At 38.5% G+C, this 24623-nt stretch overlaps 1 protein-coding gene across 1 annotated transcript; it reads right to left on the bottom strand.

Annotated features, from left to right (window-relative positions):
• Nucleotides 1-7142: 7142 nt before the first annotated feature.
• On the bottom strand, nt 7143-24244 carry LOC118786175 (pseudouridine 5'-phosphatase). The gene is made up of 4 exons (XM_036541256.1): nt 24155-24244; nt 23319-23537; nt 22322-22551; nt 7143-7405 (listed from the first exon to the last, which is right to left on the bottom strand). The coding sequence occupies exons 1-4, from the start codon at nt 24231-24233 to the stop codon at nt 7229-7231; spliced, it is 705 nt and encodes a 234-aa protein (XP_036397149.1). The 5' UTR covers nt 24234-24244; the 3' UTR covers nt 7143-7228.
• Between the last annotated feature and the right edge of the window lie 379 nt (nt 24245-24623).

Below are 24623 nucleotides of genomic sequence, written 5' to 3'. Positions count from 1 at the left end.
GGTAATCAAGAACCTCTGGTATTATAGATATCAGAGTCAGACAAGAGGAAAGCCTTGGTTCGGGGAGACAAGATGCAGTCTGAAAGGGTGGGTTGTGTCCACCAATGAATGTGCTCTGCTATTCTTACTAAGGGGCAAGAGTCAAGAACTGTGGTCCCCTGCTGGGAGACACATCTCAGTCAAAGGTTGCAGAGTTGTTGGCCTGACATGGGAGTAGAGTCATAATGACTGAATAGATTGAAATGAAAGACACATAGAGACACATAGAGGGTACACCCACCTAACACTGCTTTTATTTGTGGCTCTATAAATGTTCTTTCTAATTTTCTATGGAGAACTCCTTTGAAAACTCTAAGACTGTTCCATGAATGCAGGAACAGGGTTATTCAACACATCCAGCACATACACCCCCATGCTCTTATGCTCAGTGGTAACATGGGCGAAATTCAAGTTGAAAATCTGAATAGCATTATAATGATGACTTATCAGCTCTGGAAATTCAGAAACAGTCAGACAGCTCAAAATATTTTATTATGGGGCCATTGAGCTGCATTGATTAGTAGTGGGAAGCACTGGAAACAATTATAGGTAATATTGAATATTGATGCAATACAGAAGAAAACTGGAAATTGGAATAGCTTCATGAACCTTGAGTATAAAAGTCACACATATGCCAGCAGTCATCTGTATTTTATGTAAGTGGATTTGAATGACACTGGAATAAAAAGGATTTCTGATGGAAGATGCACCCCTGCTGGTTTTCAGTCTCAACAAATAATTATTTCATGCAGTCTTTGATCATGTTGCTATTTTGGATTAATTAAGGCTAAAATGAATCCAGCTTACTTATTTAGGGTTTAGATGAAACAAGACTATTCTTCATGTTAAGGGCTGCCAACTCCAAATTTAGACAATACTGAGGAAATAATGGATTTGGTGAAGTTTAAAAAGAATTAAGGGAGGAGAGATCAAAAAGCAATAGATGGTTAAAGATAAACGGTACCCTGTCATAATTAAGTAGAACAAGAAAAACGTACACAATATGCACTGGTACTTTAGATATTCCAAATGGTTACTGATTTGAATCTTTTTTCATTATGCTGTAGGAAGAATGTTAATTGGCATGTCTGCCCCATAAAAATCACATAACATTCCAAAATAATATAAAGAAATAAATAATTGAACAGTGGATATTATGGCTAATGATTTTAATCTTTATTTTAATTGGCATATCCAATCCACACAAAGCACATAACTTATAATGAAAACAATATGAGGATATCATTTAATTGTGGTCATTGGGAGGAATTCACATGCATTGCCAATATGATGAATACAGTCTCTATATCATTTACTGTGATAATTTCTGTTCCTTTATTAAAGGTAATGATAAGATTTGCAGTTCTTGCAGCGTTGTTTTTGATTGGAGGAGTAGTAGATGTGTAAAAGCATGTAAAATAAAAAGTTGTTTGCTTTGTCAAATTCCCTGAGCTGGTATTCTATTAACGTAGGATTTGTTTGTTATTTTAAAGGTGAGTACAGAGTCTGTGGACTGCAGGACATGTCTGAGGTGTCCAGGTGGATCCATATTTTTGTGCTGCTGCCTTAGAGCAAAACATTTTCACCACCACCATTTTTCTGTGAATGAGACACAAGACAGAGTGCTTTTGAACCAATAATAATATGTATTTTTTTCAGCAAATAATATCCTCATTTATGAGCCCTTCCCATAATGTTAGCAAGTACTTGTCTTTAAGATTCGGCACCAGGAGAAAATACAGAGGGTTGCAATTGCAATCCACGTGGGGGGACTAATGGGGGTGTACTCAGGTCCGTCTGGGGGTGCAATGCACCCCTAAGCACCCCTATAGCACCGGGCCTAACTGTGTGTCATCACTCCTCTATTGGGCAACAAAGAGGATTGCCTTAAATCTGTGTATAAAATATCATAAAATCGTCACCCTAAAAGCACAACAGTGACATGTTCAGGTAACGAGAACATTACAGTGACATGTACAATGATCATCCTCATAGCCAGGAATAGAGATGATGTTTTAAATGATTATGGAAACCACTTATCTTTACTAATGTTTTGCTTTTCATTGTCTACAGTGATCACCTTTTTTTCTGATTGCATTTGTATTGTGCTGTGTGGAAAAAAAAGACAAGCATTTTGCTAGCAGGGTAGCTATAAATCGTGAATTTAAATGATGCAAATTGATAATGCCAGTTGATCTATATTTATTAATTACTGACAGCCAATTGATCATGTGGCTATGTTAATGGATGCATTATTGTTTTTTTGGAAAGCATTACTTTTCCAATGTAATGTATATTGTCTTTGCATATGAAGCATTCAATATTTGCATCATGTATTGAATGAATTTACAGTAGTCAGTATTGAGTAAAAGTATGTCAAGTAACTGACTATTTCAAGTGATATTCCCATGTTGTGTGCTTCAGGGAATTTCAGTCATTCTATTCTCATTACAATTCCACCTTTTTCAACACAAATCACATGACTTGAGATGATGCAAATTGATCATGTCATAAAGCCAACAATGATGTGTAATTAACTGTGCATGCCTCAGGTGGTGATGTCCCATTGATTGATGTCCACACATTCACATTCACATCTACATCCACATCCACAGACACACACAGAGTCACAGACACAGACACACACACACACCTGCTTTTCTCTTATGAGCATTGATGATGGCTTTGTGGACTTTGTGGATTGAATCTTACATTGTTGTTTATACCCAGCACATGTACTTTTATGGACGTATGGTTATTATTATGTAAATGGACATGTATGTATTTGTGAAGCTGAATAACATGCTTGTAGCTGATGAAATTGTTAAGAGGCCTTGTACCTGTTGCATTTACTTGGCACAGATCAAATAACTGTTTTACTGTTACTGCTATAAAGGAAAGTACGATTTTATACCATGACAAAAATCATTTTGTTTAGAAATGGCTGAATAATCCTGGTTTCCACATTTGTTTGTTTGTTTTTCTTTAATATCATAACGGTGAACAAATGTTCCATGGCTTAAGGCAGGAATAAAAGTGACTTACTTTTTTCCAATATATAAGGCTGCCCTCCTTTGCTGGATGAAGATGATATCTTGTAACAATTTTCACTGAACCACCACCATCCTAGACCAGAGGGGTGAGCTGTGCCACCGGTGTCATTCAATGAATGGCAGACAGCTTCGATATATTAAAAGAAGTCATCTACAAATACCTTCTGTAAGTACTTTCGACTTACAAGTTGAGTGGATGGTAATTTCATAGCTGATAAGATTCTGACTTTAAAGACAGCCATTGATTATCAGTGTTGGCTGATATTTCAGCCTCTATCTCTTTTCAGATTCTGTGTTGAAAAGGTTCTGGGGCAGGTTATGTGATGAAACAAGTGAATCCTTACTGCCCTTGAGATCCAAGTGTAGAGCGTTGCGTGAAGCTCCTTCGTACGCTGTGAATTTGGGTGTGTGCCCACCCCCTCAACTTCGCCATTTGAGGTTAAGCATTCAGCTTTGTAGGCTCTGGAGGCTTCGCTGTGCAGGCTCAGGCCCCTCTTCCCCAGCTGGTGGCCACAGGGAGACCCAGGCAGGATACAGCTGTGGGGAAGCCTGAGGCTACTCCACCCCCTGTCTGTGCCTGGGGGCAGGCAGAGAGGGACTTCAACAAAGAGGACGCGAGGCAGCTCAAAGACTCCAGGCTGCATCTCTCCCTGTTCTTTCTGCTCTGCAAACCCTTTTTCACTCATAGCCCGTGTCTTTATTCACTGCCATAAATTCTATTCACTGTTGTTAATGAGTAACGTCATAACCATGCAGCCACCTTAAAACAATTGTCCTTCTACAAATTTGGAAACTACCAAAGATCTATATTAAAATATTATATCATATTTAAGATTATAGATTCTGATATAATCTCTTCAGGACAATGTCATTGTGATGAGAAATACAAAACTATACCAAAAACGGTCTCCTGAGAGATACACTGTGCTCCCCACTACCTGCACATGCCATGTCCTGTCCCATAATCCTCAGGTTTCTCACCAGTAGCCATGCCCCCTCTTGTAATTGTAGCCAACATTAAAGCAGCACAAGGCAATTCATTTATTTTTTTATTTATTTTATAAATAATCTTAATTTTCACATGGAACCATCGTTTCGGCCTCTTACGATCCCTCATTTCCCTTCCTTGAAAGAAACCATTTACGCGATAATGTGAAACTCAGCAGGGAGGGACTGCTCGGGAGAACACTGCCCTGCAGTCACTGATTCAGCCCAAATGAAATTAGAAACTGTGTTTCACAAGATCATTGGAGGGTCCTGGGTCGTCGCTCACCGGTAGTGCTGCAGAGCTACAGACCTGCACCACCCAGTAAATGTCCCTGAGCCTTGTTGCACTGCGGGCATTTTGACTCAGGGTATCCTACTTTGCTACACTGTGGTTGCGAGTCTGATTGCTGATGCCAAATCTTCAGAAACAAGCTTGGTGTCACATCAGTCTTTGGCTTTTGTTGTTAAATGTGTTCTGCTCACTTTGTCTCTACCTACAGAGTTCAGTGTCGAGTAAATCGATCCTGCCAGGCCAAATGTGGTTCCCAGAACTTTCAATGCCTAGTGGTGAACCCTCAGAGAAACTGAATGTTAAAGTACAGAATTATCAGGCATTGACCATGAACACGGTGTTGTCTTGGAACATGCATGGCTGTACTTTTCTGATGGCCCTGTTGCTCAACAATATATACATTAAAAAGATTCTCAATCAATGCTGATGCTTCCACTGTTTTCTCTGGATTTTCTGTCCAGGTGTTGAAGGTGAGCACCCTGCCAATGGGAAGGGACTCTTGGCCAAAACCATCAACCTTTCTGTGTGTCATTGTATGCATGTGGGCTGCCTGTCTGTCCCTTACCAAATGCATTCCAGCGCTTCATTCAAATTGACTCTGACATTCATTCATACGTGACCTGACAATCAAAGGATATTTGTCTCTCTTATCACACAACTCACAGTCAATCTGCCCTTTTTCTTACCCCTCCTTCCCTGTCCTTTCTATGTACAGTATGTCTGTATTATTTCTTGTGCAAAGATCAAATCAAACACAATGATATCAGCACAGTTTATCTCAACGGTTCTCAAACTAGGGGTCCTGACCCAAAAGGGGGCTACATCAGCTTGGTCGGCAGGTTGCCAGACTATGGTGAATTGCATTCAGATTATCATAATTTATAAATTCATTGAAAGAATAAAATAAAATAAAATCATGTGTCTAAACAATGTACACTAAAAAACCCCTTTGGCTATTACACTTCTCTCAATCAAACAGGTGGAGCATTTACCATGTAGAATTTAACAAAAAAAAAAATTAGTGTAATTGTAACATTCTGTTTCTCATTCCTGTAAGTGATTGCAGCACTGTATCCTATGGGAAACTGTTGTAAGAACATGCGCCCTGGAAGAATGAAAATCAAATATATCAAGCTAGCTAGCTATGAACCTGGCTAAGGAGCTTAGGTTTACAAAAAGTTTACTAAAATGGATGTTTGTGACTAGGGAAAGAAAAAGGATAATGGAGAAAAAGGAAAAAAAAGAACAAAGAAGAGACTTATTATGTAACCTTATCTGTAAAACATCAAGTTATGAAAAATTTACTCCTCACACTCTCTCTCTTGACAGACTATAATTTGACAAACTAGATAAAAATATACAACAGTAAAAATCTTTATTTGACCAGTTGGTAGCCTACTGATATTTTGTGAATGGTACTGAAGAGAAAACGTGACGTTTCAGCTGTCAGATCAAGCTGAGGCTGTTCTAACGACCACAAAAACATGCTTTCTTTTCAAGAAAAGACAGGCTATCCATACCAATATTCCTGAATTTTTAATATGAGACATTTAAACACACACATACTGTCTCCAACAGTAGCTGGTCTCTTACAGACACCAGGGCTAATCTGAGCTACTAATGGAAGTTTTACCGGGTTTGTATGTGATGATGTGCTATATGCTTTTGTGGGGGTGTTGCATGGATCTAAAAATACTTTTTGGGGGGATGGTCCTGGTTAAAAGACTTTAAGAACCTGTTTTATTTGCACTGCACTTAGTCATCTTGTCCATCTTATGGATTCAGTTGTTTAAAATTGAATTATTACAGCAAACTAAATTTTATGATTTTGTATTAATACTTACTGCAAATGAAACAATCAATTTAATCATATTAATAAAGAAAACAGAGACCTTAAATACAGTTTTCAAAAGGACTATTGTGACATATTGTGTATGTGCTGGTCAATGTTTCTACTGGGCAGAACATCTATACTCTAGGTAACAGACATATCTAGAAATACGGTACAGCCTCAAAAGCTTCCAGCTGTAAATGACATGTAAAAGGCTGATTAATGATATAGGCTCGAGAGGCTCTGTGATTACCGTAATTTCAGGATCAAAGGAGAAAAGAGGGACTGTGAGGGGAACTGTGAAATCCCATTTTCGTCACAGGGATAGAGTGTGATGAATTTCCCCAGTGAGCGGCGCACTTTGGCACTGATCTGGAGCCCAACCTGGGGCATGACACCAGGATAAAGGCTCCTCACATCCTCTCTTGGCTTTCAAGGCCTTCAAGACAAAGAAAATCTCCTCACAGTTTCTGGTGAGAAAATATGCTTCTTTGAAGACAAAAGTCATTAGGAATCCACAATTACTGTTCAGAAACCGTGTCCCTGGGGACTAATTCATGGTCACACTGACTTAAATGAAGATTTGTCAGGTAAGAAATCATTCAATTAAAGGCCTAGTGTCCATTTTATTAGAGATTAAAAAAAGGTTCTACTACTTTGTAAAGCATATTAATGTCTTTCCGTCAACCCACAATACTAGCACTAAAGTGTTCCCCTCTTGCTTCACAATGTTCAGCATGAGAATAGAGTAAAATCACTCCAATATTTGCTTCAGGGCAGGAAACATTCACTTTTTATTGTTTTGATTTATGGAATTGCCCATCAGTGTGTTTGTCATAAGACAAGTATTACATCGTGAACTTGCAAACAACTGAAACAGATGGTGAACTTGCAAACAACTGAAACAAGGCTAAAAAAGAAAGAAAACAGATCTGATGTCCTTTTAACAGCTGATTTAAAAATTTAATCAAAATAAACGTTTCCCTGATACTTTTCCCATGATGCCCCAGTGCACGGCCCGTGGTGTCAATCATAGGCTGGAAGGCCGAACAGCTCTGGTTTGAAATCTTCCATTGTCCTCAGCACCAGCGTGGCCTCTTGCGTTAGGCTGCGGTCCAGGTTGTCGTCGGGGATCATCACCACCTGCATTTTTGCAGCACGTGCTGCCAGGACACCGTTTGGAGCATCTTCGAACACCAGGCACTGCAGACCAGGGAAAGGCTGTCAGTACACTGAAGAGACGCAAGGAAATTCCCTCATTCTAATGACCTGTGGAAACTCTGGAACCTCCAGCTCTTAATTCTTCCAAACCTTAACTTACCACAAGATATTACAGTATTTGTTATATCCGTTCTGAGTATAGCGTTTTCATTAAAGAGTGGAAGTAAATTTTACTGTAACAGGGAAACAGCAAAAACATCTTTGAGTGCAGCATGACTTCAGCTATATTCAGGACAAGTCTCTCATTGAGTGACAGGAAGTTCCTTTTCTGTGTTACAACAAAAGCACCACATCAAAGCCCTGTCATCCCAGTCTGAGGCAATAGGTCAGATATGGACAAAGGCACTCTCTCAGTAGGCTTCCTCACCATTAAACCAGGGAGACTTCCTACATCCTGGGGTCTTTATCGCTATGCTCTCGCACTTCGTTGATGGAAACCACATCCTGTCACGCCGATCAGGCAGTTCAAAATATCATGCTGTTAGAGGAGACATCACTGTCAGCACACAAGGAAGGATTAGGCTCAGGAGTTTGCTGTTAAGAGTACTCCTAGTTCCCAGCACAAATCCACGATCTTTAAGAGCCTTGAATGAGATTTCCGAACCAGGAACGCACATCTCCAATTCGTTCTGCCTTCAAAGACGGAACGGAAATGCAGAGAGCTCCACAAACTGGCCTTATCTAGGCTTTTAAGAAACCTTTTTTCATATCCCAGACGGAACAAAGACGTGTACTTGACTTGCCTTCTGTGAAAGACCTAATTGACTTTTGTGATGTCACTAAGCCTGTTGTCTGGCAGCAGACAATGATTGCAGAAAGTAATGTGCATAATGGAGGGGCTTAACTGAGTCCCTTGAATAAGAGGCAATTAAAACTCTTAATTACTCAAGAAGCCATGCTAATGACCCGTAATTATTGTGCTTGTATTGTAATGGAAAATGAATGCATCATGCACATATTCTCTATGTTACTGACACCCACTGAAGTAGCGCAGAATCAATCTCTGGGGATTAGGGATGGTCAGGAAGCCACAAATAGGAAAGGCTTTATAATTTGTTGGTTGGAGGGACAGAGAAAAGCTTTCACTCAAAATACAACACAAGAACATAAATATAAGAGGGATGAAACTTCACCCAACTGTTTGAAGCATTGTTACTGTAAAATCAGTGAAACACAGAGAGGCTACCATCTTATCACAACACGTTCTGCTCAGTTACAATCGTGACCTGCAACAGCCAGGGCAGCCAGGCATCTGCGCACCCACACAAAACCAGAGTATTCTATTGAGGCGTTTGAGGGAGCTACATCTTCCTTCATCTCAAACTGCTACAGAAAAACATGGAGGCCAGACCGGCTCCCACACAGTAAGACAGTATCCCCAGGATGAGAGCATCAGCGCCTACCATAACTGTTGGCTTGGGACCAAATAATCCGCACAGGGCCACATGTCTGGAACGGCCAAGAAGACATTTCAACGCAAACTGGCCAAATGCTAACTGGCCTAAAGCTGTGTCCAGTGACAAGTCAGCGTTCCATTGGTTGAAGCATGAAGGCAGGTACAGGCAAAGAACCAAGTACCACATGCAATGTGTTGTGCAAGTGAGCACAAGTAGGTGGATGTTATGGTATGGGCTACATTACAGTACAGATAATGATAACAATTATGGTTTTCTGTTGGCTACTTGCCTGTGCAATGCTATAAAAACAACAGCTTCATCTTCAAGTTGCTACCTACTTTGTGCAACGATGACACATGGCCTCATGCTACATGCGTGCATGGGCTTCCCCTGTACGGCATAATGTGTGCGATGGGCTGGCCTTTCTAGTCACCTTATCCAATGGACCACTCCTAAATATGTATTCATGTCACTATATAAGTATACAAGACATTCCTCTTGACATGACATTGCTATTAAAATATATACTTTTTTAATTATATCTTTGTACTGTATGTATTCATATTTATTAAAATATCTTTTTAATGTACATAGAAAAATAAATGACTGGAGCAGAGTAATTATTTAAACATAATGCAAACATAACTCTCATTTTAAGAGAAGTGCTCACTTTTTTCATCTTTATGATTGAGCAAAAAGATCTCTGCTGAAGAGCCTGCTGTGCGCGTGTGAGAATGGTTGCCATGGACCATTCTCTTAATATACAAGGAAAAACGTCCAGTGACGCCATTGTCTAAATTGAATGTGACATGCCAGCATACTAAAATCCCTCAAATGGCCATGACCATATCGCATGTCTGAGCTTAAACAGAGCTGAACAATATTTTGCGTCATCATTCATGAAGGAGCTGCATCATATCACTGCCCTGTCTATTAGCCCCACAACTAGGAAGTGTGCAGCACATCAAATCCATAAAGCACTAAAGAGCAAAGACTACTCAGGGCTCTTGGTGAGGCAAAGTCAAATTAATGCAGTTACTGAGTAGTGCCGTCATTATTGAGAAAGTCAACAAACCACTAAACAAAAGACAAAAGAAACTGGAAATGATGTGGCCTCACCATAATGATAGGCTTCCCGAAGTACATCTGTACACGACACACTATATTATATATACATATATATATATATATATACATATATATATATATATATATATATATATATATACACATATATATATATATATATATACACACACACATGCACATACACACACAGAGTTGAGTGGATATCTGAGGCATATGTTGAGACGGTTACATTATGAACAGCCTGCAATAACAGACAAGTACAAAGTGACTCTAGTTTTCTGCTCATTGGTCATTTGTCATAGGACAGCAGTGCCTAAAGGAGTATGTTTTAATAATTTATTAACCAACATCCCTCTAGAGGCAGTGGCATTAAGAGAAGTAAATGTGCAGCGTATAGCATTAGTTGGCGTTAATTTAATCGTTTCGTTTTCAATTGATATCATCGGACATGGAATCATTCATCAATAATTCAAATTTGTCATGCATCCAAGTGTCATGCCTTAATTTTTGATTAAAGGCAAATGGTGCAAAATGTTCTTAAATAGCTAAAACATGCTACATTTACACCACTGTATAATGGCATATAAATTCTGTATTATTTAATTTGCTAGGCAGAGATGCTTATCAAGGGCAACACGTTTCATCTATCACATATTATCCATTTCAGCTACGGTGCACTTAAGTGCTACGTTCAACAATGAAACGGCAAAGCCTCGGCTGGGATTGGAACCTGCAATCTCTCCAATTACAAACTATAATGAACCTTAATGTGTGATGTACTGCACCATAATACAGTGCATTCCAGAGACTGATTCGGAGACCACAATTATATCCTTTAAAAATCTGTCAAAACGCACAAATATGCTTTGTATCATTTAACAAATTCAAAGACTGCACTAAACAGAAAAATGATACCTGATCTGAGGAAAAGAAAATAGGCCAATATGTACTGCACTAGTTTGTCCTCGTCTTTCGCATTCTACATCCTCTGTGCTTCCCATTCCATAACACCATTGTCCTGATGCAATGCAGTTGACCTGACACAAGATTCTGAGCAAATGGGCTGTCATGGGAGGGAAGATTACTATTCCCCTACCCCTCAAGAATGTGACTAATGCTTCAACATTACTTCAAAGAACATAAAAAAATAACGTGAGCGAGGCAGGAGTGGCACTACAGTAAATCTCATTAAATTACCTATTTCTGTCACCACAGCAGAGAACGTGCTTCTGAACCCATCAGAGGCCTGTAGACCCCACAGACAAGAGCTGCAGTACACACCGCTAAAGGGATTCGAAGAAACGTCATACAAACTGGAGTTTTTCTGACTGCCATTTGTGTATATTGAAATTTCTTGGATCCCAGCATATATTCAGATGACATGCAGACATTCTTCCTTTTACAAATACACTGCCTGTGCACATTTTAAAAGAAGAGATGGACCACAAATCATTTGTACAAACTCTTAGTTTAAATCTTGATGTCACTGGAGGCCTTCACCATATCTACTTCAGTATCTTCAATATTACATTACTCATTCATTCCAGTTAAAGGATGACGTGCCTCTATCCTTTAATGAGTGAAGCCGCAGGGTACTTCCAGCCAGTACAAAGGTACACCATTAAACACATGAGGAGGACACAGCACACACAAACCATTGATTCACCTCTTAGAACAGAGCTCAATTTGGATGTCGGGAGTCACAGCTCGGTCTGTTTGTTCATCGCTTACCGATGAGAAGGTCATTCTTAACGTGTCATTTCTCGTTCTGTGCTTTGTTTTCCACCAGCAGGTATCTCACTCCAGAGGTGTGGTCTAATGACAGGCTCCCCGCTGGCCGTAACTGTGCTATCGATTGTCTACTCCCACACGCATCGACACTCGGTGCGAAGTGTCTGCAAAGATGCAACGGCAGCCGCGCTGAATCCAGACGCACTCCGAGACCCATCTCCAAGGCTGAGGGGGATATACATGCACAGACAGACCTTAATGTTCAGCCTAAACACAGGCATGCACCCACACACACACAGACATGCATGCATGCACACTCACACACACACACTCAAAGCGGATTTATTAGGAAGAGGGTGCACTGACCCCTACAAAGCAAGATAAACAATCATGGTAGAGGACATCCCTCTTATCAGGATCCCAAGCTGTTCATCCATTACGACCCCCTACGACAGCTTCTGTTACACGTGTACATACACAGCGTTTCTGACAGATCAATTAAAGTGACTCACAGTTCTGTGTGGATTATACACACACTGATTTTGTTGACAGAAGCTGGGCCCATCAGAGACCTCATTTCTCAGCGTGGATTCCACACAGAGAACAACACTATTGATGTCGGAGGTGGAAAATGCTATATGCCAGAATGGAAAAGAAAGAGATCGGCGTGGGGACGACAGAACTTGTGAGGATAAAGTGGAGGAAGTCAGCAGGAAAGTGGCGACAATGACAGATTATAAGCTATATCCTTTTAAACGATCAGCCAGCCTGGGGCAGGCTACAGGGGGGACATGTAACCTTTTATCATTGGACTCATGGGGGAAAAAAACGCATGCTTGGGATGTAAAAATCTATCTGCTTGGGGAATGCTTGGAGCTTGCAGACGCAGATGACTGCATCATAAACTCTGATGCTGGACTTTGGAAGGTGCAGTTGTGCCTTTGGTTATGGTTATGGTGGTTATGTAACTCTTGGTGGGTCAGGTTGATCAGAAGGCCACTCTAGTGTCTCAATTCACTCTAACTGTACTGTATAAACTTGGTTTTTAACTAACAATCAGTTGAACAAAAGTATTAGAATATTTGCATTTGTACTGCATACTTTTTTTTTTTTTTTACCTCAAAAAATCCCCCAAAATAACCCCACATCCTATACATGAATAGTATAATTAATTACTGTGACAGCTTGTGGACTGTATAAGGCCATATCGGCTACAAAAAGTTACCTTAGCCATGCTGTCAGGAACACCTCTTTTCTTACACTTAGAAAATTCAATTTTATTCAGAATAGTAAAGTAAAACATTTGTTGGCAACAGTGCTGGATTATTTTATAGCAAAGTGTCAAGTTTGTTATTCAAGGTAATGGAAATATTTAAGTTTAGTCTATTAATAGCAGGCACTTATATACTTTAGATAATGTTGTTTTGCTTATTAATAGAAGTTTAATATTTATGCTTGTTTTGGTTTAAATGGAGAAAGGCTTTTGTAAAGATGATCCTTCTACACCCTTGCCTCAGACCACCTACAATAACAATAAATACGGCCTGAAGAATACAAATGGAGTATCAAAATACCTACCTAAAAAGTGCATTGGCATAAAAGTGCATTACACATTACAGAGCATGGAATTAAACATAAAAAATACTAAATGATAACACATTACTTCAATTCAGGCTCAGATTCAATTTACCTGCTATGGTGATTTTCCTTCTGAATTAAATTACAGCTTTTTCTACTTTTGTAACCTCATGAATGTAATGGTTGAACAAAATAATACCATCATCATTATTTAAAAAATTGAACATTAGTTTCAAAGTCAATCACTGTCAAGGACAGAATGCACTGCACTTAACTGGTTCTACGTATGCCCTTACCACAGGCTTGATTTTCATATGCTCTGAAATCTTCCTCTACTCATATTTTATTTATATTTATTAAATTTTATTCTGATCAAGCATTCAATTCAAAGTTACAAGCACATTTTACTTCAAAAGATACATGGCAAAAGGTACACAAAGAAAGCCAAGACTCACACTTAAAATGACTGGCTCACACTCTGGCATCCTTTCCTCTGGGAAATGGATTGGGCCTATATTTTATGACATACAGTCTGCATTTTGTATTTTTTATTATTGATGAGTACACAAAAACTTCAATGAAAGCGACAGTTCATTCAATATGATCCACTTCTGAGTGGTTTAAAAGCTGCAGTTCCAAGATATATTACTGTTTACTCAAACCCATAAAAATAAGCATAAATGAGGATAAATGCATTTGGAGATTATATATATTTTCTTAATCTTCAATTTCATATCTCATTTTCTCATGCTTGTGCTGCATTTCTTCTTCCCAGGCAAAAACAAATAGGCCTAAGCAATCAATACTCTAAACCTACACTTTATAGTTTTTTCAATAAACACAAAGCAAACAGACAAATTCCATTCATTATACTATATTCTGCTTTGTTGCGCTGTGATACACCCTGTACCCTTTCAGCTTAAAGTTTCCAATATGTGTCTGTTGATAAAGAGCTCAATTTTGAAAATTCTAAATGAGACACAAACCTACACTTGGGAAATTTGAATATCAGACCTCAACACTGGCCAAACATAAATAATACCAGACTAATCAAAGGCACTGTCTCACTGAAAATAAAAACTGCAGAATTCCAGGGTTTGACCAAAGACACTACATCACTGAGAAACATAGTGGAATTCCAAATGTTTATGTTGATGGGGATGCTATGTACTTAAGAAATACCAAGTTTCTTCTGTTCCCAGCTGCAAACCATGCATGTTGGTCCCATGTGTCAAATGTGGCCAAAGAAAACAGAATGATTAGAAGACTGGATAATTCACGAAGGACAGGATCAGCATCAACTGCCTTATGTTACGGAATTATGTTAAGACCAAAACAGACAATTTTCATGTCTCAGAAGGACAGACAGACTGACCACTTTGAAAAAGCAATGGACTATTCAATAACAAATCCCTGCTCAGATGATATGTACTTGTGGTGTAGTAGTGCTAAATAATATCTTCCACTCAGTACCACATCATTATTGATTAGCATGTGGACACAGCCCTTTTAAATATAACTCATTTTTTCAAGACTTTTTATTCTTCAAACAACTGTTATGAGAACAAACTGGGAGACAACTTTCAACCACATTTTTTGAAATAGTTTCACAAAATCTACCATGATTTGTTTTGTTTCTCTCCATTACATTGCATTTTTATAAAGACCCGAACTGTTATGAACTATTAAACAGAATTCATTACGGACGATTATGCTGCTTATATAAAAATCTCTTATTGTAAGCACTTTGCTCAGTTTTCAGAACGGTGCCACATCCTTAACTAATCTCATTAAAACCTGAAAAGAAAAAGCAACAGACAAATTACCCCTGGACCAATAAACTATATAGGAAGAGTAATGAAGATGTGGGGGAATAGGACTCCTGTTACAAAGTATTTTTATCATCAGGGTGAAGGAATAAACTTGAAAGTTCTTCGTGTGCCTCTCTATTCACGAAGTTAAACTCTGCTCTGCATGCTCTAATGGAGCTCCTGCTGTTGCTTACTGTGGGTGGGAGCAGCATGTGCTGGAGAAGAGGTGACCTCAGGAGCCATGGACTGGGCCTAAAACAGCCCCGGGAAACGGGACGTGACATTCATAAACCATCCCTCAGCAACATGAATCATTCATAATCACTCCAAAGTCACTGTCACCTCCATGACACAATTATAGCAGAATGTCTACCTTCAGAAAAATGACCACAACAAAACAAAATGCATTGCTTTGGTGAGAGCAATAACGATGGTATTCAAACACTGGAGAAACATTTTGCAGGTGCATTTAAGAGAGCCACCTAAAAAACAGCTGCACAGTTTTCTGAATCAATCACCATTATTTTCATCCCAATACTGGCTGGAGTCACATCTTCTCACATTTGGACAGACTTCTTTTACACAGAAATGGGGCTTATGCAAAATCAATTAACCAACGATAAAAAAAAAACTAACAAAAAAAAAAACAATTAAAATTAAAATTAAATTAAAATTAATTTAATCTTTATAACTACATTGATAATCATAAACTGGCTCTGAAGGCTTTCAAAATATCTGAAATCTATGAATATTTCGCTGAAATGCATGTGATAGCTAAATAGTACGTCTACACATGAACTGACAGTATTTTGTAGCATAATAGACACAATTGCATAAGATGACAAAGGTTAAAGGTGGCTGGTTGCAGGGGCTGTCAATTTAAAATCCAAAATACAGGTGTACCTCTGCCAAAATGTAATCGATTTATAAGATTATACCTTAAGCTTATGTTAGAATAAGCAATAGCTTATGTTATACATATGTGACCGTCATCTCTTTATACGAGATGTACCTGAAATTGGTTAAAGATGAGTGTAGTGGAAACCCAACGCCAGCGGTTGTAAAAACAATGGTTGTGCAATCATTCACAACTATTTCTACAGCCCAATCAGAATATGACCTCCAGAGTCTACTTGCATTAAATGTTATGTCTGAGCCCTAAACATAGGTCAACATCAAAACAACTGAATGAATATCAAAAATAAACAGCTAAATAAAAGATGACATAAGGGTGATGATTATAAAGAGAAATCTAATTCCAGTCCAGCTCATGGTGGCTCTCTTTCCAGCGCTCCTCTGGTCAAACACACACATAATAGTAAAACAAATCTTGTAAAGCAATCATTTTTAAAGGCAGTTTAAAATAGTAACAGAATTATGGGAAATAGGGGCATTTTCATTTAGTCATGTTCTGACTAAATAAAACAGAAAAATGTGGGTCGCAGAAAAACTCCTCAATATTACAGACAAATGTGCCTAAAACAGATTACTGAACAAGAGCACAAATTATATATCAGTAGCTATGCCAAAGCAAGAACACGTAAAATATAGATCAATCCTAAAATTTAACCAAACAACCATTACGTTAAGTCCAACACCATATCCAGAATCCATGTTATTCCCTGTAAAATAAGGCAACTGTAAAAGCAAAAAAAAAAAGAAATAGAAAATCAGGCTTAGTTGTTAACACCAGTGGTTATGTAACCATGTACACATTAACCCAACAGTCGTGGACCAGCTAGTACTTTTTATTTTCAGAGACTAATTGCTATTCTCTACAATAAAAATGGGTCAGGGCACACACAGAACTGACTGACCTTTGCTGAATCTGCTCCGAGTCTGTGCCAGGAGAAAATAAACACTTAAGACAGCAGTGGATTAGGAGAAACATTTTTTTGCTCTCATTTTAACAATCCAGGGTGAATATTCACCCTCGTCACACTTATTATCTGTATTTCACACTATCCAAACAACACATGCAGTGACCACCATGGGGAAGCCAACACAGCGCTTGAGGTCTTTTCAAACGTATCTGTATTATTTAAAATGCTCTAAGTTCAGACACTACCCTAACCATGTGCTTATGTTTTCATTTGTGTATTTATGGACAAAATAATAAAAAAAAATAAGTTCACTAAATTTGCTCTGGTTTCTGTTAATGTGTTTTTTCCCCTCAATTTTTGAATAATGAATGCTGAAAGTGCTGTACCTTTCTGCTTCAGCACTTACTTCACATGGAAGCTCAAATGGTACCCCTGCTCTATGACTGGCTTACTGTAACAATTATACCACAATTCCACTGGAAGACAAACCAAAATAAGGCACTTACAGAATTGCATTAAAAGAATTTCAGCAAACAGACTCTGATGTTTATGATGAAACTGAAGTTTCCCTTCTTTTGAAAATTCCAATTGCTCCATTAATGGTAGCTTTAAGTGTTTTTTTTTTTTTTACATTTCAATCCCAAAACATTTATTTATTTATTTATTTATTTTTTAAGGATGACGTTTTTAGTTGTATTATGGTGGGTAGATAAGAGATCACAATCATTCCTACATGGATGACTAATGGAGGACTAATTTTTTTTCACGGAATTAGGACAATGTTGTGCCAACAATTTCTGTGCCAGACTATATCAGCATTTTGTTTTGACCAGTAATGGGGACTGCAATGAATGTATGAATTTACACTCACAAACACACACCTCTTTTTTGTAGTGCTAGACCACAGGCTGCTGCAACCCATTGCAATCTCTTTTCTTGCTCTGTTAAGAAAAGTGAATGTTCAAATTTCCACAAAGAGCCACGGAGATGACATTTGTGACAGTGAACTAGCAGTACAGCCTACAATCGCCTGTGTTGCAGTAAAATTTGAAAAAGAAATTTTAGCAGCTTTCACAAATGGGAAAATAATTGGAAAAAAATGTGAATTTTTCTTGCAGAAAAGAGAGGATGAAACAAGCCTGAGGGGGTCATGGACAATATACAGTATACATTTTTAGTCTCTAAATTTCCAGTACCAAGACCTAGTTGAGAACAAACATTCCCCGTTCAATCAGTCTCATCAGTGCTTATGAGCTCTTAACACACGGAAAGCTCTGCAGGTATATTAGAGGGTGAGGACAGGAGAGCTCTGTTTCATTAACAAAGCAGGTTCTCTCTCTCTCTCCCTTCCACTGGCTTCATTGTGATTAATAATGATTAGGCTCATTGCGAATTCATTACGACAACTGCTGATCCAGCAGCAGCAAAGCTGCAACATGCGAATGGCAACGTTCTCTCTGCAGGCTGTCACTGGAGCTTGGGAAGGCACGTCACGTTGGAGGGCCAGGGCGGCGGAGTGTCATTTGTTATTCCACTGCACATTTTGTCAAGTCCTTCAGCAGCAGCTTCATACTTTATCAAGACAAATGCGGGTCCGAATGCACACGCCCGGAAGACTAAGGACCCATTAGACCGTGCAACGCAGGTTTCAGAGCGCTGGTTATTTTTCAAACGTGAGCATGTTTTTTTGCAAACATTTTTACAAAGAATCCAACATTATTCCGTGGAGAGATTGATTCTAGTTGCACTGTGGCTGTCGTGATTCTCGTGTCTGCATAAAGCGTAGAACCTGTTCGGGTTCCTCAAGGGTACAACAGCGGCAACCAACCTAGGAAAGGTACACACAACCTCCAGCAAAGCGCTCTACCCACCAGGAAATTCTACCCTGAGAGCATGTACTGAATAACAACAAAAATTTTGTTTTCAATCATGACTTGCATACTGACAAAACTCTTTTGGGTATTATATGCATATTGTGTATGGGGGGAAGGGAACTACTTATATACATCTTAGATTTTTATACACAAATGTATATATTTTCTGTTATATTACCCAAAATCTATTTAACCTTTACAAGTTGAAAATTCATTGAAATGAATTAATTGTTGTTTTTAATTATTTGTTAAAAAAATAATTGTACAATACCAGGAAAACAAAACATGTATTTGTGCACTCGCTATTGACCCTCTCTTACAGTTATCCTAGTACATTTGGAAGGCTTCACATGAATCTCATTAATCCTTAACACAATGTAATTGTATAAAACCAGACCTTTCAAGTGCACATCGAAAGTGACAAGCCAAGGCAATTAAACATAAAAAGAACCACATTCAGTGTGTAATAAGGTGAGGATTTTCACATATTAACACATATTGCTTTAAGTAAACCTCTGTTTAATCTGCAAATCACCAGCATCTGTATTGGGGCAATCAGTGGAAATTCAGTTATGTGCCTTGTCTTTAGCTTTATATGCACAGTAGTAATGGATAGATGGCAGAGGCAGACAGCAAAGAAGTTCCTTTGAAGAGGCACAAGAATCATGTAATTCATCATCATTCCCGACAATCGTGTCCTGAAAACCAAATGTGACAGCGATAATACAGAGCTCACATCTCGTTGCTTTACTTGAAAAAGAACATCCACCGTCTAAGAGAACAATATTTTGCAGGAAAAAAGGACTGACAGAGGGTCACCCCATTTACATAGTGATGTACAGTTGTCAAGCTACCGCAGCTATGAAATGTTTACTACCGGTGACATTTCCCACCTTCATGATTTCACGGAAAAACTAATATCTGTAGCAAAATTCTGCATTTAACTACAAAATGAAGCCTGCTGCCTCTTATCCTGCATTGTATGTTTAAACCTTTCAGGACAACTGCATACACTTGGTCTAACATTGGATCATCCTGGATGTCTCTCTGTGGGGTTTTCCCATGCAAGGTGCATGCTCCAGTACTACTGTAAGGCAACGAGTTTGTCATAGGGGAAATTATAAAGGCAATTGGTAATTCAGATACATTCTAAGCATTGACAATAAGTGGTATTTAGATATTTTGAAAAATTCCAACATGAATTAGAAAGTTATTTCCATTCCTGTTGTTAGTGATCAATAGAGAAAGTTATCCTCTTGCTCCTGCCAGTTCAAAGGTTTTTCATATGACTACCTTTAGCCTAACAAGTATAAGTTCTCTTTATAGAGTCTACCCTCCAATCCCCTTGATTGGTTTCAAATCGTTCAAAGTGATGATGTTTGATAAGTTTCTGTATAGGTGTAATCCTAAAATACTACACATGTCACATAAAATACTTTTCAAAATATGATACTCAGGACATGAATACTCATTAGTGTAATAAAACTACATCTTTCAAACTAAGTCTTTCAAAGTGAATATGACTGAATATGCACTGTGCACAGTTAAGTTCTTCCCACACAGGGTAAAACACACACCAGATACGTGGTGTGTGTTTTGCAAAATCATTAAATAAATACATGTTTCGTTAGGGGGTATTTGTTTTTAAATAATCATCAATGCAGATTGTACAACACCACTGAAAGAGCAAACCCCGGTTCATGGTTTCAAAGTAAACAAGGCAACCCTTTTCTTTCATCAACATATCATATTATTAAGGAAGCAACTATTTCTTGTCTTGTGTCTTCATGTAGGGGTCTTTGAGTAGAATAGGGTGGCAAATTATTATCAGTTTATTTGCTTATTCCATTTACACAGCTGAATATGTACTGAAGGAGTTCAGATTAAGAAGCTTCTTCATAGCATTTTTTTAGTACCCGACCTACAAATCAAACCAAAAACCTAAGGATTACGAACTCAGTTCCTCAAGCAGTACTTCACACTGCCACTAAATTGGCATTCCAAGCGACATGAATATTCTCAGACACAGTGGCATCTCTTCAATCGCATTCAGTACTGACTATTTTTCAAATGTTGACCCTGCCCATCACTGTGCTGTCAGTTTAAGATTTACCGTTTTTAACCAAATCTGTCCTAATCAAACCAGTATCTAAGATCTGAATATTCTGAATAATCTGAAGAATCAGGTGAACTTTCCAGACCCATTCTGTGAGGATTCTTTGTTGCTGGGAGCAAACTGACACACATGATGAGAAAGCTGCCACTCACTACCCACAGATACTGGACTGAGAGGATAATATAAAGAAGTGGCAGGATGTGACCGACCATAATATTTGGGATTAGTTTCATCTTTTGCCTTTGAGTAAAGAAAGATAGGAAATTTTAAAGCAACAGGGTCAACATCTCAAGCCACAAAACTAGACACGGTTTTCCTTCAAAAGAAGCAGAAAGATTGGCTACAGACCTAACTCTACTGGCAAGTCCAACAGTAACAATGAAATGGAGATCATTGGTTAAATATAACAATTATTTACTTCATATGATGCTACTAAATAAGGGCAGTTAAGCTATTTTATTTACTACATTGAAAAATAAAATAATATTACCCGCAAGCTTCAACTATATACGTCACTAATCAGAGGGTAGTAGCTGTAGTCTGATTGTTAACAAAATGAGAGTAGTATTTTTGGTTGTTTAAGACACAGTTTTATGCACTGTCAACTTTAGGCATTTTGTGAAAGAGCTGGTACAGTAATTAGTCATGTCACTTCCATGACCACACTGCTGTGTAATATAGCTTGCTTCATAGAGGAGACTGCACTGTTTGAGTAATGTTTGCAACCATAAGAGACCTGGGTCTCCTGGCATCAAGGAGATCCAAAGTGTTACGGGCAACTATGCTGCCTGGAGGACGATCATCGATTGAGACCAGATCAAAGAAAGGAGAAGGTATTTTTATGTTTCCAGAATGGTCAAAAGGAGTGCTGCTCATGGAGTCATGCTGCAGAAGTGATTATACTCTCCTGGCATTTGACTGTGATGCCCGGGATGGTCTTACTTTAGACAGGAACTCTGGGAGTACAATGACCTGTATGGTACTGTACTTAAACATGTCCGTAAATTTCATCAGACATATCAAATGACAGATTTTGAGCACAGTCCCCCTTCAACCAAAAAATTTGAATAAAGTAAGTTTTACCTTTTTCTGTTACTTACTAAGCATTTTTGTTAAAGTCATGTGAAAATTACGATGTCAAAGGTAAACACATTCACCATTGAGGACAATGCACTAATTAGAAGGATTGAACGTTACATTGTATTTTTAAAATGATGAGAGCCCTTCAGACACCTATAAAGTCACCTAAAAGTCTGCTCACATAAGATGGATTGATCCTCTGGTCACATGGGCAGTCCATCTTATTGCCAGCTTTATGCCACCTTTGTAGTATGAACGGCGGCCAATGGTGTCAAGAAGTTGGCTGATTTTGTGGCATCCTGTTACAGTGATGGGTAATTTGCTCGAAAGGTGGAATGAAACTTGCGTAAAAGCATCTTACTTTGTGGTGTAAAAAGGGACTAAGGTAGATCCTCTTACCTTCTCTGGCACAGCTGGTGGGTTGAATCTACTGGCACAAACCAGGAAGGCATCGGGTTGTGGCTTGCCGTTCTTTACGTCTGGGTCATCTCCAAGAACAACGTGACTGAACAGCTGAAAGAATTCTTTATGGCGAGTGGTCTTCAACTCAAATGTCTGTCCTGCAGAGCTTGTGGCGACGGCTATCGGGATTTTGTGTTTGTGCAAATGATGGATGAGTTTCTTCACACCTGAATATAAGATGGAAATTCAAACCATGACACTTCATGTGCTATTCTTAGCCATAGTCATATCATTAAAACTGCTGGGAAATGTGTTACAGTGATAGAATTCAGAAGCACAAGTCATTCGCATTCAGCTGTGCTACAGTTAAAATTAGTTAGCCTCAGGTAAATTTCTGATCAAGGTCAAAATGCCCCTTTTTGTTTATTTTTGCCAGGCCACAACATCAGGGGAAATTTAGATCTAAAACAATAGCAATACTAAGAAAATTGAACTCAACATTCAAAGTCGTACAATTATTATGGAACTACCGTGTGCTAACTCCTGTATAATTACAGAATAAAATGAAGAACGGGTCGTGTCACACAATAAGAGAAACAAACAGGAAAAAAAAAAAAAAAAAAACTTCAACGACTTAATAATTTTCTCTCTAGAGAGGGATGATAATAAACTTCTATACTTGAGACACCTTTCGAGCAGATTTAGCCGTCAATATCGTGTCTGCATCGTGTATGTGCACATCAAAACGTAACGTTGCAGTCTTGGATGTGCAAAATAATGTACAGAAATACATATGTCACGTCACCTAACAATACCTTAAGAACTATTAATGGTACTATTGTAGTCTCGGTTGTTTACTCAGCATTTGCGTGCATTTAAATTTAAAAATAAAACTGTTATGTTAATGCCAAAATATGAGATATCACACGCAGCCTCCTCAAGTAAGCGAGTGCAGTAGGACAAAGGTATGACATGATCGTAATTTTGTACCTACCTGGCAACAGCTCTGCTGATGGAAATATTTTTTCTTGTATTTTTCTACTCTCCAGAAGAAGTTCTTCTGGCGTCATCGGTAGTTCCAGAGAATCTCGGATGATAAGTGACGCGTCTAATGCCTTTTTGCCCATCACTGATGACTTAACTTCCCATGTATACTTTTTTCCAAACCGGTCACATATCTCCTGGAAGGAAACCGTATACAGCCTCTCCGTATCTGCAAAGGTGAGTGAATTAATAGCAAATATAAACAATCCTGCAATCAAAACGTTCACAAATTCTATCGGTTAGTCTGCCTACATTAACGTTATGTTACATTTTATAGTTCAGATAGCTAGCTACTTATCAACAGTTTCAAATAGTATGGGCAGACAGTAGCTAACGCGAAACATTCATTGACTAGCTATGTCGTATTCAACATCAGATCGCTAATTAATTTGCACGGTAATTTATGAATAGCGTACTTGTAGCTAGCTAACTAGCGCGCTGGATACAGTTTCATTTATACAGTCTAATGTTTGTTATTGCAAACTAACCGACCTGTGTATGAGCTAGCGTGTGAGCTCTTGTTACACTAGCTAGCCGGGGTACTGGTGGCAGTGAGTTTTGCAATTTGCATGGTATTTATACCATTTAGACTGCAAGGTAGTCGCTAGCGTCTGGCTCAAAATGTATTGCACATAAGACAATTGTCTACAAACATTTTAAGCTGACAACTAGCTACTTAGCTAGTTAGGTAGACCGACTAGATACTGTCGCACATATCAACTAGACAGCTAGCTTGCTAACAACAAACCGACCTTTTTAAATGAACGAATGAATGAATGAACGAACCTAATAATAATCCATCCATATCGAACAGAACATGTGTCACTGATTTAAAGTTTGCTTGTGCTCCTGCCATATTCGCCATAGCTAGCTACATGCAGTTGACGTCGTATTCGAAGGCGTCACTGATGCGGAAGTGCTGCGTAGTTTCTTTGATATGTATATGGAACGGATCGATAAAGAGAGTGGTGTCAGTAAGAGTAAAGACCCATCCATGTTTTTTAAGAATTATAAACGTAAAGAAAATTTGTATAACAAGATATACAGTACACATGGATGAACTCTGTACGATCATATGAATACATGTGAAGACCAATCCAGATAAATAAAGATCAGTGCATATGCGCAGAAATGACAAGGTTACGAAATTGCAGTGAGCAGAAACCGAAGGTCAAGAAGAAGCTTCCGGTTGCCAGTGTAGCTCTGTAGTAGTAACTCTCGGTTATTTGCATGCAATACGTAAAATAACAAACAC

Source organism: Megalops cyprinoides, chromosome 11, assembly GCF_013368585.1.
Source record: "Megalops cyprinoides isolate fMegCyp1 chromosome 11, fMegCyp1.pri, whole genome shotgun sequence".
Taxonomy (NCBI): domain Eukaryota; kingdom Metazoa; phylum Chordata; class Actinopteri; order Elopiformes; family Megalopidae; genus Megalops; species Megalops cyprinoides.
Note: the sequence above shows the minus strand (reverse complement) of the source record. Positions and strands in the feature narration are given on the sequence as shown.